At 32.6% G+C, this 19,977-nt stretch overlaps 1 protein-coding gene across 1 annotated transcript in view; it reads right to left on the bottom strand.

The window, feature by feature from the left end:
• The window catches only part of LOC122047008 (probable DNA gyrase subunit A, chloroplastic/mitochondrial), a 45,804-nt gene extending 27,254 nt beyond the window's left edge, over positions 1–18,550 (bottom strand). Inside the window, exons 1-12 of the mRNA XM_042608004.1 lie at positions 17,986–18,550; positions 17,390–17,459; positions 17,154–17,219; positions 16,506–16,607; positions 7,143–7,187; positions 6,958–7,056; positions 6,759–6,845; positions 4,638–4,708; positions 4,443–4,551; positions 4,299–4,361; positions 884–949; positions 696–784 (exon numbers count right to left, since the gene is read on the bottom strand). Coding sequence (XP_042463938.1) covers positions 696–784; positions 884–949; positions 4,299–4,361; positions 4,443–4,551; positions 4,638–4,708; positions 6,759–6,845; positions 6,958–7,056; positions 7,143–7,187; positions 16,506–16,607; positions 17,154–17,219; positions 17,390–17,459; positions 17,986–18,404 — 1,286 coding nt within the window. The 5' untranslated portion in view covers positions 18,405–18,550. The remainder of the gene's footprint in view (positions 1–695; positions 785–883; positions 950–4,298; positions 4,362–4,442; positions 4,552–4,637; positions 4,709–6,758; positions 6,846–6,957; positions 7,057–7,142; positions 7,188–16,505; positions 16,608–17,153; positions 17,220–17,389; positions 17,460–17,985) is intronic.
• Between the last annotated feature and the right edge of the window lie 1,427 nt (positions 18,551–19,977).

The following is a 19,977-nucleotide window of genomic DNA, read 5'->3' as shown; positions in this document are numbered from 1 at the left end:
AAATAATAATTACTAAGCAGATTAACAGCTGACATCATTATGAGAAAATTCTAAAATATTTGTTTAGTCCCAAATGCCAATACTAATAAAAATTGCACAAACAAGGCCAACACACATAAATTTTCATTAGTAATTTGTATGCAACAAAAAAAATGAGAATTAGAGAAGAATAATTATCTTTACAAATTTGCAAATTTTTGTCCATCAAATGAGTTTCTCTTACACAGTCAAAGACCAACTTCAATATTTCGATTAGCAGTTTGTAGATTATTTTATTTCACTACTAGGATGAAACATAATGATCATGTCAGTTGAAACTATTGGCAAAACATCAGGCAAACAAAACTTCAACGGTCATAGGACAAGAATCACAATTCTCACTAAAAAGGAGCACTAGGGCAAAGAACTTAAATTTAACATATTATAAGCTCTGAACAACACTACTGTAGAGACCAAAAAACACAATATAACTTAAGATTTTTCAACCAACAAAATAAATACCAAATATTAGTTGTCTAATGTCAGGGTGCAGTGCTAATATGAATATATACAGTTTACCTAGTAAAGAGGTTGTATAATTTGTTATATTGGTCTTTGAGGAACATTACCAGGACCTTGGAATATCAAGATTGGAAGGATGGCGAAAAACTCCAAGATACAACAAACTGAAGCCCAAACAAAGACATAGTACTCACCCTACCATGTTGCAGCTAAAACTAGACTGAAGAGCAGTATGCCGATAAAGGTTGTTGAGAACAATTGATGGATCTGATCCCCTTTTCAGCTGAAGGAAAAATAATATCAGTATGCTGTAATTTAATAGATAGGAATTATAACGCAAAAGAAGGATAAGTCAGGAAGAATTGCTATAAACTGAACTAACCTCAATTACAACACGCATTCCAGAGCGGTCGCTTTCATCGCGAATATCGCTTATACCATCTAAAATCTGTTATAAAAATCACATAATTAAATGAAAAAGATGAACTGCGCCTCAACTTCCCAAAAAAGTGGTAAGGAGACTAGATATTTGCAAAATATATTTATCAATAAAAATTATGTAAAACAGCACATAGATGGGGGATAGACAGTTGGACAACAATTGTATGGTTAACTAATCTAATGAAATACCTTACGAAAAATATCCTTTATTAGTGTGTTACAGTGGCTTACCCATATTCCTAATCATCCGAGGATTGAAACAAATTAAACCACCAAGATCAAATTTTCATGTAAAACGATGTACAAAAGATTGACTAAGGAAAGGTTTATTCTGGTACATTCAGTAAATTAATGAAATTATTAATTATTTAAATTTTACTTTAGCATAAATAAACTTTTTAATTAACTATTTTATTGTAACTAATAGGTTTTTAATGCAAATTTGTTCTTGTACTTATATTTGTTTATTAATTTAGTCACTTCATCCTATATTGCAAATTAACTATTTATATTTGTTCTCGAATACAACATAGAATAAAATGACATCAATTTTGAAAACAGCCACCAAATAAAGAATCATAATTGTGGAATGAGAAAGTACAAATGAAAGTGGCGGCCCATAAATTACTATACAACACTAGTAAGAATGAAGAAAACTTTAAAAAATATGCAATAGCCAACGCTTGCATCCACAATTTAATACAAAAAAGGAAAGAGACATCTATAGAATAACTAAAGTGAGAGAGGAAATAAGAAATCTTTACCCAAATCAAATGCATTAAAGATGAATCCAATAAAGCACTATGAAGCATAAAGAAACAAAGGAGCAATCGAAGAGGCATTTTATCAACTTTTTAATAAAAGTTTACGTGGTGACCAACATAACTTAGATAATTTAAATAGATTGAAAAGTATAGAAATTTAAATTTTTATAAAGAATTCAAACTTTAGAAGTAGAATAGTCATTTAATGAGGTATGAAAATGTTTAGTAAACTAGGATATTGAATGGCTTAAAACGTTATTTATCCTCATTGAAAACGAATAAAACGTTTAATGGAACATACTTATTATAGTCGCCTACATAAAAACAAAAGAGACGTACAAAATTATGTGAACTATAAAGGCATTAGTTAAGAAGTCATACCATGAAACTTTGGAAAAGAGTAATTGAAAAAAAAAAATAAAGAAACAAGGTGACCGAAAATCAATTTTAAAAAAATAATAAACTCAATTAGCCTCATTGACTATCCCTGGCGTGACCGGCCCGACCCCACGGAAGTTTCCCACCAGTCACCAAGTAAATCGAGAAGTGCATACGACGGCCAACACAGAATCCTTTGGTTACGCACTCCATTTGGAGGGCAAATTCCTGCTAATACAACATAGCTAGAGATCGAACCACAAGTGCCTAGGTGACAACCTGGATATCCAACCGCGACACCATAGCCCCGGAGACAATCAATTTAGATTCATATATGAAAGGTTGATGATAGAAGCTATACATCCTCTCAAACAAGCAATCACAAAGTATCATGAAAAAAAGCAAGAGTTACACATGGTATTACATAAAAAAAATTATAACAAAGTTCTAAGAGAAATTATATGGAGAATTTTAGAAAAGAAATATGTTAATGTAGCATATATTGAAATAATTAAGGATATATATCATAATGTAACGACAAGAATAAAGACTCCAAGCGGATTACCTGAAGTGTTTCTTATAAAAATAGGATTACATCAAGGATCAACTCTAAGTCCATACCTTTTTACTAGTCATGAATAAACTCACTAGATACAACCAAAACAAGTAACCATGGTGCATGTTATTTGTGAATGACATTGTTTAAGTTGATGAGAGATGTGAAGGAGTAAATATTAAACTCGAACATTGCGGGAAGCACTGAAATAAAAGGTTTTAGGCTTAGTAGAGTAAAAACTGAATATAAACATATAAAATTTGAGTTTGGTTCAATTTATGCATGGCAAAAAGGAGCATTGGAATGGTATATTTGACATAACAAGAAAATTGCTAGGATAAGAGATGATGAATTCTTTGTAATTGAGAGCTTTAAGTATCTAGGATCATTTTTACAAAAGGAAAAAAGATTGATAGAGATGTTTTACATAGAATAAAGGTAGATAGTTGCAATGGAGGACAACATCGGGTGTTCTTTGTGATACCTTTAAAGCTCAAAGAGAAGTTATACAAAACGATAATTAAACGTATTATATTATATAAAGTTGAATGTTGGATTATGAAATGAGAATAAGAGTCATAGAGATAAATATGTTAAGGAAAATAAGCGGTCATATAAGGATGTACAAGATATGAAATGAGAACATTGAGAAAGTTAGGTAGGGCTTATTGAGAGAAAACTCCAAGATACATGTTTAAGATAATGTGGTCATATACTTAGGCAACAAATAAGGGCACAATTAGGCGATATGAGACTATAACAAATACACAGATTAATCGATATGAGACTATAACAAATACACAGATTAATCGAGGGAGAGAAGATCAAAGAACACTTGGTTAGTAATGATAAAAGAGGATAAAATTCATTTAAATATAAATGAGGATATAATAGAAGATAGAACCCAATGGCATACGAGGATCTATATAATCGGATCCACTGAATAGGATAAAGGTTTGGTTGTTATCATTGTTATACTCAAAATTAAAAATGCCTTGAACCAATTAAGTTTTAATTTTTATCTTTAATCATTTCTAAACTTTATACTTCTTACGTTCCATGATGATTTATAATTATAATATATTCAATTGTTATAGTACGATGCAAGATTGAGCGATGAAAGACTAGAACCTTCTTTGGTTCTCTATAAACTGGACATATTTTTACTTTAGATTCTACAGCATTGGAATAATTTTAGGTTTAAAGGCCTAAGAAACCTTCGTCATTAAGGTATTAATTAATAATGCTTTTAATTAATTCAAAGTGCTCTTTTAATATTTCAGTAAAAATTTGTTTTCATCGTAATTTTTTAAATTTTGAGTTGCATAAGTTACTACAAATTTGTAAACATTAACGTATAATTTTAAGCATTTGTGTAATTATGTCTACAATGAAATTTGTTTATGAGTATCTGATAAAAAGTTTAAGTGTTAAATATCACTATAATTTTTATATTTTGTTTGATAAATCAGAAATAAGACTCCTAAATGCAACAAAACAATTCAAAATTCCATCATTTAAATTAGAGATGCGGATTTTAGAGACACGAAGCAACTCCATAAAAATAATATAAGGTATATCAAACAACTGTACAGAGTTTTACTTGACCTCACTATTAGGGAAATAGCACAAATAAACAGACAGAAACATAGAGTTACCTTCTGTTCCACAAGTTCAGCAATTTTCTCAACTAGGGCAGATTTATTTGTTTGATAAGGGATCTAGAAGAAAGAAAAAGACAAATATAAGCTAAAATACCCAGTATGTCAAGCACAGAGATTAATAATAAAATATATCATCACCTCCTTAATTATTATGGCACTGCGTTTGGATTTCTCATCAAGCATTTCCACATCTGTCTTCCCTCTTACTATTATGCGGCCTCGTCCAGACTTATATGTTTCCAATATCCTTCAGAGGAAGAAACAGAATCATATAGTATAAATGAATCTTGTGCCAAAAGGTAAAATAGGATGAAACACTCAACACAACTTTACCCAGAATTCCCTAAAATCAGCCCTCCAGTAGGAAAGTCAGGTCCAGGCATGTATTCCAGTAATTCTTGGAGCTATTGCACAAAACAAAGAAGTTAGTTCCTTCAGAGAACACAAGAAATTGAATGGCAAAGTAAAGCATCTATGCATGCACAACAAAAGCAACGTGGGTTGACCAAACATACTGTTTGAATAGAAATTTATAAATTAAACACAATTATGTCATCTTCAAAGAGCATTACTCCAACAAGGACAAATTTGTATAATTCCAAAAAAAGGTATTAACTACTTAAAAGGGAACAAGTTATTCATTCGTTCAAGACAACATCTTCCAAAACTTTGGATATGTTAATGCTGAAGCAAGAAATTCTTCAGCATAATTATGTCCCATAATATTTGTTTATACAACAAAATAAAGGCTGACAGGAGGATTAATTGTATGTAACATATTATTGTACATTTCTGAATAATGGCAAAGCAAAATCTTAGAATGCCATTCCCATTTTAATTCATCCTTTCTCTCTTTATATTCTCTTTGTCTAAGGGTTAATTTGAGGTTGAAAATATAGCCGGTTGTGTGCTAATTGGTGTTCATAAGAGCTCACTGGAAGCATATAATATGTTATCATTTCATTATGTTATGTCTTATTCTACAATAGCAGATAACATAACAAGCTAAACATAGATAATACATATATTCCAACTAAAGGGGTGAGTGTTAGAGCCATTATATTAATAGTGTTATTGGTCTAGTAGGTTTAGTCCCACATTAGTTTAGCATTGATCATGAGTTTATATATCTATGTAATGGTTCTCATTTTAATACCATACAATGTTTTCTACACAAGCTTTGACATCTCGTTCCATGCTGAGATTTCAATCTTTGGCCAAAACTAGATGCATTGGTGTCGCGTCAGGCGTGCCAACACACGGTGCTAGAGGCACTTACCAGGAGGAAGGAATTGGGAATGAGAAGAGAATTGCCAATATTAATCTCTAGCCATTGTCTGATCGCCTCATGCTGCTTGCAAAAGCCTCATGCTAAAGCTCTAACATAGTCATCACGATCATCATTGCCAAGGCTTGGCATAAAAACTCTAATGCCATTATCACCAATGTAGACCTTCCAAAAGCCTCGCCCAAAGGCTTTGACATCGTGCAATGTTCATCATAGTCATTACATAGAGAAAAAAAAACCTTGCACAAAGGCCTTGACATTGTTGCAATTGGCGTTGTCATTGTCCACATGGAGGTTCCATTATCTTGGCCAGTTTAGCATGGCTAACAACCAGTAGAACGACAAGATATCTCACCTCTCCCAAATGACACACAATAAATTTTTAAATCATGTTACTAATTTCTAAAATTATATCAAAGCTAGCTAAATAGTATGATATTATCTAGTAAGTAAAAACTAGAAAATTTATTTATATATATTCCAACTTTTTCTTACAAGTTTTATAAACAATTTCATTTAGATAGTTTCTTTAACTTTTTAAATTATAATTTTTAATAATATAATTTTTTTTAATCTATGTTTGTTGATTCTAACAATCAAATAAGGCTAATATTAAGATTTTAGCTCAAGAAATCTCCTTAATAATACATATTGACTCTATGAACTAAAGAACCAATCAAAATGGTTCAATAAAAACAAAAAGGTGGATTTAAATTAAGTGCAATTTGACAAGATAACCATGTTTAGACATGGATGACCTATCAAAAAATAAATTATTTAGTTTCCGACCAAATACTTCAAGGCTGCAAAAAAAATTGGAATTATCTCCGTATGTCAAACATATAAGAAACCACACATCACAGAAATGCCTGCCTATCAACAAAACAAGAAAATGAGCGTCACTGCATCCAATAGGAACTTTAACCTTACAAAAATCTGCATAATTTAACAGGTTTACAGCTAAAGCATATTCGACAACCAACACATCATTAGGAGAGAGCATCTAGATGGATCTCTGTAGTACCTACGTGGGCAATTGTCCTGATTGTCGCACTATTAGGCAGACCCATTAGAACAGAACAAAGAAAAAGGCATGCAGAATTAAATGGTTTAGATACCAACTCCCACAATAATGCACAAAAGTCGAGGAAATAAATCATGCTTACGGTAGCTTCAGGATTATGGATCAGAACAGAAAGTGCATCTACAAGTTCCCCAAGGTTGTGCGGTGGTATATTTGTAGCCATTCCAACCTGGTTATTCCAAAATGCAAATTAATGGGTCACATTGTGCGGCTATCATGCAGTAAGAGAATGTTTTAACAATAAATTAGTATAATCATAACATGAGAAAGACAGGTTGTACCGCAATTCCAGAAGATCCATTTAACAGCAGATTTGGCAGACGAGCAGGCAAAAGAGAAGGTTCTTTTTGTGAGTTATCAAAATTGGGAACAAAATCAACCTATGAAACAAACAGGGAACAAATAAAAGCACATAACAGAAGAAATCAAATGTTCTCAAAATATAAAGAGCACTATTAAAACATACAGTATTAAAGTCCAAATCTGTTAAGAGCATAGCCTCAGTAAGAGCCTGTAAAATGGGTAGAAATTAGACAGAAACATCATAATCATATATGGACATAATCTGGTGAGGATAGATTAGTCACTGGCACTGGCAGATACCAATATTACTTAGCAAACCTCGAAGCAATATAGAAAATAATATTAAAAGCAAAACTGAAAAAGGATACTTGTTAAAAGCAATACTAGAGTAATCGGGCAGTAGATCTAATCAGCCAATCCTGCTTTTCTTCCAATAACATTGGTACATCCTCCATCGAGGATGAATTCTTTCATTGGTACAGGATTAACGTCTCAGAAGATTCCAAATTGGTAATGTGTTACACAATTAAATTCAATTTTTCTTCAAGTATCACTTAAATTGATGAGTTCTCCATTCCAAGATATGGTTACCAACAATAATGTGGGATCTTGAATTTTGTGATTATATAAACTGGTGGTTGTGCTAGTACTAGAATTGATCCCCAAATGCATGTAAGGCCCAACTTGTTGTTGACTTGATGTTGTTGCATTTACTACAATTAATGCTTTGGAAAACTAAACAAAGTGATAGTGCATGAATGCAATAGCCCAATGATATCATTCATCATTTGTATATTCCACCTTACCTAGCATTCATGGAAATGGATAGCATGCAAAGGTTTTGCACCTAAAACTAGGTATTCTAGCTATGTCCCTTGTCACAGTCATGATATCACAGACATAATGAATCTGCATCTCCACCTTTATCAACAACAATATATTCCTTTATCAAACTCAAAAAGCATTAGACGTTACATAAAGATATTTTTTGGCATATTGTGTGCAGCAAAATCAGTCTCTTCTTTTCACATAGGCAACCTTTCACCTCCAACCTAGTCTATGTGGGCATCTCCAACATGTATGTAACTCATTACCATGGAACACATAGGGAATAACTGATATGACCGAACTTGCATAAGCGGCCAAGTCATGTGTTGACACATCTAGTGATATATCTATTTGTTGCATAAGATCATCATGATAACCATATTAGTATCTAACATAAACAGATATGAACATACTGTAGTAACCAAACAATTGGAACTCATAAACATGCTTCTAGGGGAAAAAAAAACTAAATGAAATGATTAATTGCTTAATCTGGTCTAGCACAAGCTTCAATCTTTTGAAAATCTTTTTCCAATTTCTTATAAAAAAAAAGTCTAGCATATTTTTAATTTAACACGTTGCATTGGCATTTAAGCCATTTTAATTTTTTAATTTTAAGTCTTATATATATAAGGTTAGATTTTTTTTCTCCCAAATACCGAGTCCTCACCTTTGCCTAGGTAGAATATAGTCATATTTTTTAAAAATTCATAACAAATTAGTTTTAAAATTATTAGCTATATATATGTATATATATATAAAGCAATTTCTAAAATTTGCATAAGTTTAAAAAATTATATTTAAAATATTAAAAATTTTAATTTGAATTTTCTAATCCATGTTAAAAATTGATTGTAAATTTAAGATAATCTAACAATTTTCAAAGATACAATTTTAAAATTTTCAAACAACTTTTAAAAAAATTTTAAAAAAAAATTAAACATATTCAAAAATAACATGAAAATAATTTTATAGTTTTAGCTTTAGCTTTAGCTTTAGCTTTAGCTTTAGCTTTAGCTTTAGCTTTAGTTATGAAAAAAAAAATAGAATTATTTAGTTTTTATAATCAATTATTTTAAGAATTACTTTCGTAATTTTCAATAAATTAAAAAATTAAATATTCAAACATGACCATCTATAACTATAAAAAAATATTAATAAAATAAGTTCTTAATTAATATATTAGGTTCAAAAATCTTGCCGACACAACCCAATGCGGTCCAGAAACCATCTTGTTCTGGTCCGAGATTAAAACTCCGACATGGCTCAAAATTATATATTTTGGAATGTGTGTAGATTTTATTAGAAATGAAATTTTAAAAAGTGGAAAAAAAGGTTATATTTAGCAATTATCCCAAAATAAAATGAGACTGTGATTTATTCACTCAAAAGAAATTCATATCTGAGTAGATAAGTTCTGGGTCAAATTATTCATTTAGCAAAGAATATTATTTTGTCACGTAAGAAAGAAGTCAAAAGCACCATATTACAATGTATTATATATATTTGTAAAAATAAAGAAAACTTAAAAAAAATATACAATAGCAAAAAAGAAAAAGAAAATAGTGAATGAAGCAAAGAATGAAATTTTTTAACGATTATATCGAAAATTGGATATAAAAGAAGGGGAAAAAGACATTTATGGAATAGCTAAAGGGAAAGAAAAAAAGATAAGAAATCTTTATAAGTATCCCAAATTAGTTTGGATATGATCAACCAGTTAAGTTAGGTCCTGTTATATTTAATCCTTCTGTCTAAATGTGAATACAAGAAGACGAGCGGAAGACACAGCTAGTGAGAAAGATAACATGGGACGGGAGTCGACGAACTCTGTGCATCCGAGGGATGAGATATTGCGAAAGAGTACATCGGTGGATGAAAAGGACGCACGTGACAGCCCGAGGGACGAGAAACCAAGGAGGAAGCCTGCTCAAGGAAAAGGTTGGAGTTGGATTCGAATGAGCTCAACTTCAGTTAACTGGAGCATCACCCACACAAAGAGAATCAACTTGGAGGTTGATCTACTTCACGGAAGACACCTCCAAGCCTCTTGGAGGCACCCTCGTGCTTCAAAGAAGGCGCCTCTAAGAGGCTTAGAGGCGCCCTCGCGCCTTCTTGTGGAAGGCGCATCCAACATTAGAGGCGCCCTAGACCGAGCAAACAGTAGTCGTTAGGCTACCGTTGTGAAGAGAATAAAACTCTATCCTCTTATAGGCGCCCTGGACATCTTTGGAGGAGCCTCCGAGCAACGGCTACATTTTTCTAGGAGTTATAAAATGACCCCTGAAGATAGGAATTCAATAGAACTTGAACAACAACAACTCTTATAATCATCTTCCTAGTCTTTTCTGAGCTTCCAAGTGTATAAGAGGCTTCTCCGCCTTCAACGAAAGAGAATTTTAGTACGCTTTCACCTGTCTTGAAATTAACAATCACCTACGTTATAACCAAGTAATTCCTGTGCCTCTTTTTATTTTATATGTTGATTATTTTATTTTATGCAATTTATTTTGATTAATTAAATTGTGCATCCTTGCTAAGCAAAAGCAAGAGATATCTTTTTTAACTCTGATTTCAGGCAATTCACCCCCCTCTTACTGGTCAATCATGATCTATTAATTGATATCAGAGTTCAACCAACTCAGAAAAACTAACCGCCGACTAAAGCAACACAACGATAGTCGAACCAAGCATCTACCTGCCTAAGTTCGAGAGGGAGTTCGCACTCTAGAAATGCCAAGTGGAGGTATTTTTCAAAACTGATTTCAAAAGTCTTTTAATAATGAAGTATGGTTTTGTAGCACTTAAAGACAAGCAAGGAGCTAAAAAATAAGAATACATGTGGACCAAATAGAAACAAGCTGATTTCGTAGTGAACGGATGAGCAAAATTCCACCTCCTAAGCGTGCTACCGCCGCAAAAAGTCAACAAGGCCGACGCCTACGACTTGACAAAATAACTCTGGGAGAAGTTCCTAGAATTGTATGAAGGAACCTCGGAAACAAAACTCACAAGACGGGATTTGCTCAGGAACTAATTCATCAACCTCCGATTAAAAAAAGGAGAGTCTGTTGCTCAACTGCACGCCAAACTGAAAGAGTTCATCACCGGACTCATAAATCTCAAAGAAATGGTAACGAACTGAGATTCAAAAAGATATGCACTAAATGCTTGTCCAAGAACACTGGAATGGTCCTCAATAATTGGCTCCTATTATATTTCTAAGGATCTAGAGGTAAGGTCATTAGAAAGTTTATTTCTACTTTAGAACTTCACGAATCTAGATGTGCAGAACTAATGAAGGAGCAAAATCAGAACATTGCCCTAAAGGGCAAAAATGGACGAACCAGATTTCTAGGAGTGTAAATGAACCAAGCCGCTCATAAGCTATTCAAAGCTCGATTCGATAAAAGCTCGTTTGAGCTCGTTTGATAAAGCTCATTAAGATAAATAAACCAAGCTCAAATTTAACAATATTTGGCTCGTTAACTCGTGAACATGTTCGTTAGTAAACTTATGAATCAACTTTTAAATGAAAAAAATAATAGTTTTGATATTGAATTTATATATTTTATACTCTACTTATGAAAAATATAGATAGATATATTAAATTTATTTATTAGAATAAAATTATAAATTTTAATAAGAATATTATAATTTTTTCTAAATATATAATTTAGTTTTTAATGAATATTTAAATTTATAATTTATATTTATTAAGCTCGTTTAGGCTCGATAAAAGCTCAAATAAGCTCGTGAGCTATGAATATATTCATTAAATAAAGCTCGAGCTCAGCTCGATTATAAACGAGTCAAACTCAAACATTCAAGAGTTCGGCTCGGCTCGGCTCGATTACACCCCTACAAATTTCGAAGCCTCTATCGACGAAGATGAGGTAAGAAACTTTAGTAGATATCTCAAATCTAACAAATTCAACAAGCTGCATGCTATGAAACACATGCGGAGCAAAAGGAAGGTACGATGCTACAATTGCCAAGAAGAATGGCACATCAAGGACGACTGCCTTAAAGTACAAGAGAAAAAAAAGACAAAGAGTGAAGACGAACAACGCACAAGGACTTAAAAGCTACATGCAATGAATCGTCGTCCTCTGAGTCCGAGATCGAGGCATATGTCGGACTGGCACTAATGGCGAACCATCAGAAGGACGAAAAAAGTACCTCAAAAATGAGAATTGATGAAGGTGAAGTCTTCGAAAGAAAACAACGACGAAGGGGAGCATCGGATAACAAAGTCATCACGGTAAGTAAGGTACGTTTCCGATCTCCTGAAGAGTTATTTGAGTTTATTAAAATGTTTGCTAGAAATATGGTTAAATTAGAAAAAGAAAATGCAACGTTAAAATTAACCTTAGCAAATGCAACTAGACTAAGAGATTTTAATAATTTGAAAATTAAAAATGAAAAATTGAAAGCACAAATAGAAAAATTAAAAAATAATTATGCATGAGTAAATTCGAATATTCTTCGAAATTCAAAATTTAAGAATTATGAATGACCGAATTGGTATATCAAGAACCATAGGAGTCAAATTAGAAAAATCTCTAAAAATTATATTCCACCAAAATTCGTGATAGATCTAGTAGGTAGGAACATGTTTAAACTAAATCTTCATTTTTTTTTGAATGATAAAATCTCTTAACTTAGCAAAACATTTGTATCTAATTCTTCTGTTAGAGTTTTCTATTCAAAACTTGAATAATGATATAACAGCAGACTATCTGTTAGATTAAATTTTTTTTGGAATTTTCATATTAATAATTAATTTTCTATGAATTAGTTAACAAAAAATTAGGGTGTGTTTGGTACGCGCGTTTTCTATTTTCATTTTCTGTAAAACGCGCGTTTTCTGAAAAAAGATGTTTGATTTGCGTTTTTCGTGCTTGTTTTCTAAAAAAATAACTAGCGTTTTCTAGAAAAACAAAAAATGACAAAAAGTCGTTTTCTGTTTTCTAGAAAACGCGCGTTTTCCAGAAAATGAAAATGGAAAACGCGCGTATCAAACGCACCCTTAATTTTTAATATTGAAAATTTTCAAAAATCGAATTTCAAAAAAAAAAAAGTTTTGGTTTTACATACTTATCAAAATTATCAAAAATTTTCTAGATCAAAATAAAATTTTAATATTTATTTTTCTAAAAATAAGGTTTTGTAGTAAAATGATTTATTTCTATTAAAATAAAAAATATTTTTTTCATGAAAATTTTTTTATTGATCTAACTGCTTCTGTTTGACTTTGACAAAAAAAATTAGGATTTTTCTAAATATAAAATAAGTTTTAAATTATTTTTGTCAAAACAGATCATTAATTAGTAAAATAAAAATATTTGTGAAAATTATGTTTGAAAATTCTATTAATTCTGTTAATTGCAAAACAGAGAATTTTTTACTATTAATTCTGTCAACCCTTAGAAATTTTTCAAAAATTTTATAACTATTTTTCCTTATTTTTTTTATATAATCAAAGGGAGAGATATGGAGGTTAAGTCAAAGAGGAGATTTTTTTGTTTTGTACTTTATTGTAAAATTCTTGTTATAATTGCAATTTCGTTTACTTAGTACCAATTATTCCATTTTTATTTAACCTTAACTTAGATTGATGCACATCAAAAAGGAGATATTGTACGTACCCGGTTTAGTTTTGATGTGGTCAACTAGGTTAAATTAGATCATGTTGTGTTTGATCCTTATGTCTAAGTGTATAGGAGCTTAGGAACACAAGAAGTCGAGCGGAAAATGTAGCTAGCGAGAAGGATAACATGAGAAAGGAATCGGCGGGCTCAATGCATCCAAAGGACGAGATGTTGCGGAAGAGTACATCGATAGACGAGAAGACACGCGTGGCGGTTCGAGGGACGAGCAACCAAGGAGGAAGCCTGCTCGAGGAGAAGGTCAGAGTTGGGTTCAAGTGAGCTCAACTCCGGTTAACTGAAGCATCACCCACGCGAAGAGAATCAGCTTGGAGACTGATCTACTTCACAGAAGGCGCCTCCAAGAGGCTTGGAGGCACCCTCGCGCCTTCTTGTGGAAGGCAAGGCGCCTCCAACAATGTTGGAGGCACCCTAGACCGAGCAAACAGTAGTCGTTAGGCTATCGTTACGAAGAGGATAAAACTCTATCCTCTTGAAGGCGCCCTGGACCTCTTTGGAGGCGCCTCCGAGCAACGGTAATATTTTTCTAAGGACTATAAAAAGACCCCTGAAACTAAGGATTCAATAAAACTTAAACAACAACTCTTGTAATCATTTTCCTAGTCTTTTCTGAGTTTTCAAAATGTGTAAGAGGCTTCTCCTCCTTCAACGAAGAAGAATTTTAGTATACTTTCATCTACCTTGAATTAACAACCACCTAGGTGGAACCAAGTAATTTCTGTACCTCTTTTTATTTTATGAGTTGATTATTTTATTTTATACAATTTATTTTGATTAATTAAATTGTGCATCCTTTCTAAGCAAAAGAAAGAGATATCTTTTTTAACTCTGATTTCAGGCTTTCACCCCCCCCCCTCTTGTCGGCCGACCATGATCCATCAATCTTATCCAAATAAAATGTATTAAAGAATGCAATAGGATAGTAATAAACGATGGTGAAGGTTTAAGTGACCAACTTAACTTAGATAATTTAAATAGATCAAATGAATATAGAAATTTAAATTTGTATCATATAATTCAAATTTTAGAAGTAAAACAAACTTTAAATGGAATACACAATGAAAAAGTCGTTGACTAGATGATATTCTGATAGAGGTATAGAAGTGCATAAGGAAACAAAGTGTTGAATAACTTACAAAATTATTTAACATAATATTGAAAATGAAAAAAATACCTGATTGTGGGGGGCAAGTACTCTAGTTCTCTTATATAAGAACAATGGAGACATACAAAATTATGTAAATTATAAATGTATTAAACTAATGAGTTATATCAGGAAACTTTGGGAATGAGTAATAGAAAGAAGATTAAGGAAGGAGATTACCAAAAATCAATTTGGATTCGTAGCTAGAAGGTTGACAATAGAAGTTATCCATCTTCTCAGACAACTTATTGAAAAGTATCGAGAGCAAAAACAAGATCTTCACATGTATTCATTGACTTAGAAAAAACTTATAATAGAGTCTGAAGAAAAATTATATGAAGAATTCTAGAAAAAAAAATGCTAACGTAACATATATTAAACTAATTAAGAATATGTATAAGGAAGTAATGATCGGTGTGATGACTAAGGAGTAACTAAAGCATTTCTAATAAAGATAGGATTACATTAAAGATCAACTTTAAGTCCTTGTTTTTTTACACTAATTATGGACGAACTCACTAGACACATTCACGATACAGTATTATGGTGCATGTTATTTGCAGATGATGTTATTTTGGTAAATGAGACACGTGAGGAAATAAATGCTAAACTAAAATGTTGACGAGAAACCCTAGAAGTGAAAGATTTTAGGCTTAGTAGAATAAAGGAAATTTAAGTTTAATAATATTAGATGTAATGAGGCAATTGTTAAGATAGGAGATGACGAGCTGCCTGGACTGAGAGCTTTAAATATTTAGGATCATTTTTGCAGAACAATAGAAGGATTAAAAGAGATATCTTATATAAAATACAAATAGGATGGTTGAAATAGAGAAAAGTGTCGGATGTTTTATATAATCATAAAGTACCTCTAAAACTTAAATGAAAGTTTTACAAACAGTAGTTAGACTTACTATGTTATATGGAGTTGAATGTTGGGTTATGAAGTTGCAGAGATTAGGATGTTGCGGTGGATGTGTGAACATACGAGGATGGACAGAATAAGAAATGAGAGCAATAAAGAGAAAGTCATAGTTACATCTATTGAAGAAAAACTCCGAGAAATACATTTAAAATAGTACAAGCATATACTTAGACGATTAATAAATATTCTAGTTAGGTGACGTAAAACTATAACAAATACGCACATCAAACGAGGAAAACCAAAAAAGACTTGGTTGGCAATAATAAAATAAGATAAAATTTATTTAAGTATTGATAATGATATAGTAGGAGATAGAGCCCAATGACGTAAAAAGATCCATATAATCAGCCCCACCTAGTGGGATAAGGTTTGATTGTTGTTGTAGTATTGCAGCAAATTGTTTCTGCTTTGGAGATTAATCAGGATAATTAGAATTGGAACTAATAGCAACTTTGAGAAACAAACATATAAATAAATAAGTAAATAAAATAATGATGTCCAAAATAAATATCAATATATATAGAGGCAAATTGTTTCTGCTATTGGTGAATGGTTAGGATAAGTAGATCTACAACTAATAGCATCTCTTACAAATAAATATGTTTGAAGTTTGACAATGATAAGAAGCTAATCCTCAGTCAGTTTTTCCTAGTGATGGAGAAAAAAGATATCTACCAGCATGCACATTTTTCTGAGAAAATGATGTACTTCAGCATGAGAACTAACCCTGCGAGCTACAAGCAAGTTATCCATTAACTAAAGTGTGCAGACGGATGTCAAAAGTATATGTTCTACTTCTGCACAAGTTTGCACCACGGAATACAGCCAGAATATAGATTAGATAGCCAATTAAAATATTAAATATTGTGCGCCAAAAGTTTTATGCATGTCAAAGTGGACAAAATTGTTAGCAGTTTCATTTGATGTGAATGATAACAAAATAAACTCCAAACCTACTTGCAATCTGCACTCTGTGTATCTCATTGCAGCAGCAGGATCAGCATCTATTGATCCAAAGTTACCATGTCCATTAATGAGAGGGCATCGTAGAGAGAAATCCTAGAAAGATGTAAAAGCATAGTAGGTAGCGATTTAGTATAAGAGCAAACAATGTAGATAAGCTTTCAAATTGTAGCAACAACAAAATGACATGTTATATACTAACATAAGGTTAAAGACAAGATATTGAATATATAAATTATAAATCAATATTTATCCATGTGCATCTCGCAATGGGCATCAAAATTCATTGTGGAAAAACACAACAACAAAAATAATAATCCAAGCAATAAATGAAATTTTAGGAAAAACTAACAAATTTATGTTACTTGGTAGGTGAGAGTTTCTGAAAATGGAGAACAATAGGAAGTTTAGAAGTCTCTTGATGGTGGTGGTGGTCAATTCTTAGCACTAGTATTCTCATGTGGTAGACAACATAGTCAATAGATTCCAGCACACACATTGCATCAGAATGGAAAACAGATAAATTGAGTGAAGGAAAAAAAAACCTGCAATTAATGTCCATAGACATGGAACTGCCCTTGATCATAAATTTTTCAACAGTAAAACACTGCAGGAAAGAAGTGAGAAGGATTGAGAGAATACCTGAGCCATTCGAACTAAAGAATCATAAACGGCTGTATCTCCATGGGGATGGAACTTACCTAAAACCTGTAAGAAATCATGTGAATGATTTGTTAAGCCCACAAGGGTTACAGTAGCAAGGAGGCAAATACTCCATATACTTGCAAAGTCAAAAATCACATGAGAAGTTAGGACCTAGCATTAATTGCAGAAGAACCTAAATAGAAAGATAAAAAAGAAAAAAATGATGTTGTCACCTCTCCAACAACCCTAGCGCATTTCTTAAAAGGCTTACGAGAAGAAAGACCTAATTCATGCATTGCGTACCTGCAAACAAAATGAAAATTATAGCAGCATAACATTGCACCAGATATAATAGAGAAAACTAGAAAACAATCAACCAGAAAAAAGATGTTGTAAAATAATCAACCAAGAAACTTTAAACAGGCAAAATGCTAAAAACAAAACTGGTAGCAATGCTTACTATCAGAAAATGGCAGTTAAACCAAATGATTTTGCAAAAGAGATAAATCAGTTACTATAGATGATAAGCCTGAATGCCTATGTGTATACATAATGCTCAAAGTTGGTGCAAGGACGGATTTGCAATACCAAAATGCAAGACATTTGCTTTGTTTTTTACTTGACTCGAGATAACCAAGCATCGCATAATAAAAGGGTTATTGGCAGAATAGCTCAAACAGATAGATTGGCAGACAATGTGTTGGATCGGCATTGAGACACGAAGGAGGATAGAAAACACCAACATAATTTGTAAAGAAGCCAAAAAAAATTCACGCAAGAATAAATCTGCGCCAGTAATCACAAGCACAAGTTCAGTATTTACACTCACAGTATCCTCCTGTGCACCGGCTTCAAACCGTCCCGTACATCAGGCAAAGCGCGACCGACCAGCACCGACATGGCATATGCCATATACGACTCCTTGGCCTCCGTGTGGAGCTCTGTGGGAACAATCCTTGCGTCCCTGGTGCCACTGCGCTCCTTCACCAACACCCCGCCATTGGGTCCGCTGCCGTCGTCCGCCCTCCCCTGCTTCGCCGCACTGGAGGGCTCCTCCTCTCGATCCCTCCGCTTCGCCCTCACCGGCCGAACGGCCCGGCGCGACGCAGTGGAGAGAGGGCGAAGCTCGACAAAGACGCGGCGGGAAGATGGGAGCGAGGCGGAGATGGCCGGGAAGAATAGGAACGGGCGGCCGCGAGCAAGAAGGACGGAGGAAGAGCCGAGGCGGAGCATGGTGGAGAATGCCATAGCAACAGACGGGAGAAGTGAAAGCCCTAGTTAGTCGAATCGGAGCAGCGCTTTCATTCGGATTAGAGCGGGAGGAGCCGAAAACGATGAAACGCAAGAGCTTTGCGTCGTTAGGGTTTTGGGGGTTTTCGGATCCCCAAACCTGGTGGAATAAACGGTGGGGATCAAATTGAATTTGACCGTTGGGAATTAGGAAAGCATTATTTATTGGCAAAAAATCAAAATGCCCCTTTATCTTTATGTGCAAAACTGTAAATACGTCCTTTTAAATTCGGTTTATTAAAATAATCTATGGGGTGTATTAAAATTAGATTTGTTAATGACTCTTTTGAAATTTAAAAGTCTAAAGGTATTGAAATTAAATTTTTATAAACTCTTTACAAATGTAGTGGTATTCAAAATAGATTTTTAAAGAATTCTAAAAAATCATGTGATATGCAAACTTGACTTTTAAAGACTCCATAAAAATTCAGAGGTATCCAAAATTACAATAGATTTCCAAGGATTCTTAGAAAATTCTTTAATATAAATTTCAATGTCTTAGGTACTACCATAAAAAGTAAAAAATTGTCTTCCATTTATCCTAGATATTTTGACAAATTTTAATCGCACTAAACTCTCTCATGACGTCTCTAGGGTTGTCTCCTCTCATGACCATACAATTCTCTTTCAAAGGTATGATTGTTATTGTTTCGATTGTTCACCTATAATTTTCCCCTTATTTCATAACGATTGGTACTGTTTCAATTGTTCGCTTATATATCTATAATTTTTCTCATCCCGATTGGTATGTAAACCTATATATCTGTCTACAATCTCTAACATCATCTCTAACGATTGGTATAGAACAAAATTTTTTCTTTTATTTCAGTTTTTAGTGGATGTTTGATTTCATTTTTTATTTTACAGAGCACAATTTGTATATGGAAAATTAATCGTATAATTTGTTATACCTCTAACGATTACTATTATATGAATAGTGGAGCAAAATTTTTTTTTTATTTCATTTTTTAGTGGGTGTTCAATTTCATTTTTTTATTTTATGGAGCACAATTTGTGTATGGAAAAATAATCGTAGAAACTCTGCGTAAAATATTCTTCTTTTGTGGTTCATAGGTTATTGTTTTTGCATCATTTTAACTCAAAATCGACTTTGAAATGTTGTTAGTTTTGGATTTATGTAATTTGAGAAAAATGGAGCAGCTGCTCTATGTTCTACAATTTCCAATATTCATTTTACCAAAGAACAAAGGATCAAAAATATATCAATTATTTGTCAATTTTTATTTATACTGCAAAGGTAGATGATGGCTTGCTTTCATAAATATGTGCAAATATGTAACCGAGAATGGTATGAACTTTGAGACATTAGGGAGAGCATATAAATAACATAGTATTTTATTTTCATTGAAGGAGTCAATGAAAGCCTCATACAATTTAATAGTGAAATTAATAAATTAAGAAGCATTTGATTGTTGAAGTTTTCTTTTTCTATTTAATTGGTGTCATAAGACAAATTTTTATTATAAAACAACAAAGAATATTGTTATATATGCGTTCATCCACCATTTTT

The sequence above is a fragment of the Zingiber officinale genome, chromosome 2B (genome assembly GCF_018446385.1).
Source record: "Zingiber officinale cultivar Zhangliang chromosome 2B, Zo_v1.1, whole genome shotgun sequence".
NCBI lineage: Eukaryota > Viridiplantae > Streptophyta > Magnoliopsida > Zingiberales > Zingiberaceae > Zingiber > Zingiber officinale.
This window is presented reverse-complemented; position numbering and strand designations above follow the sequence as displayed.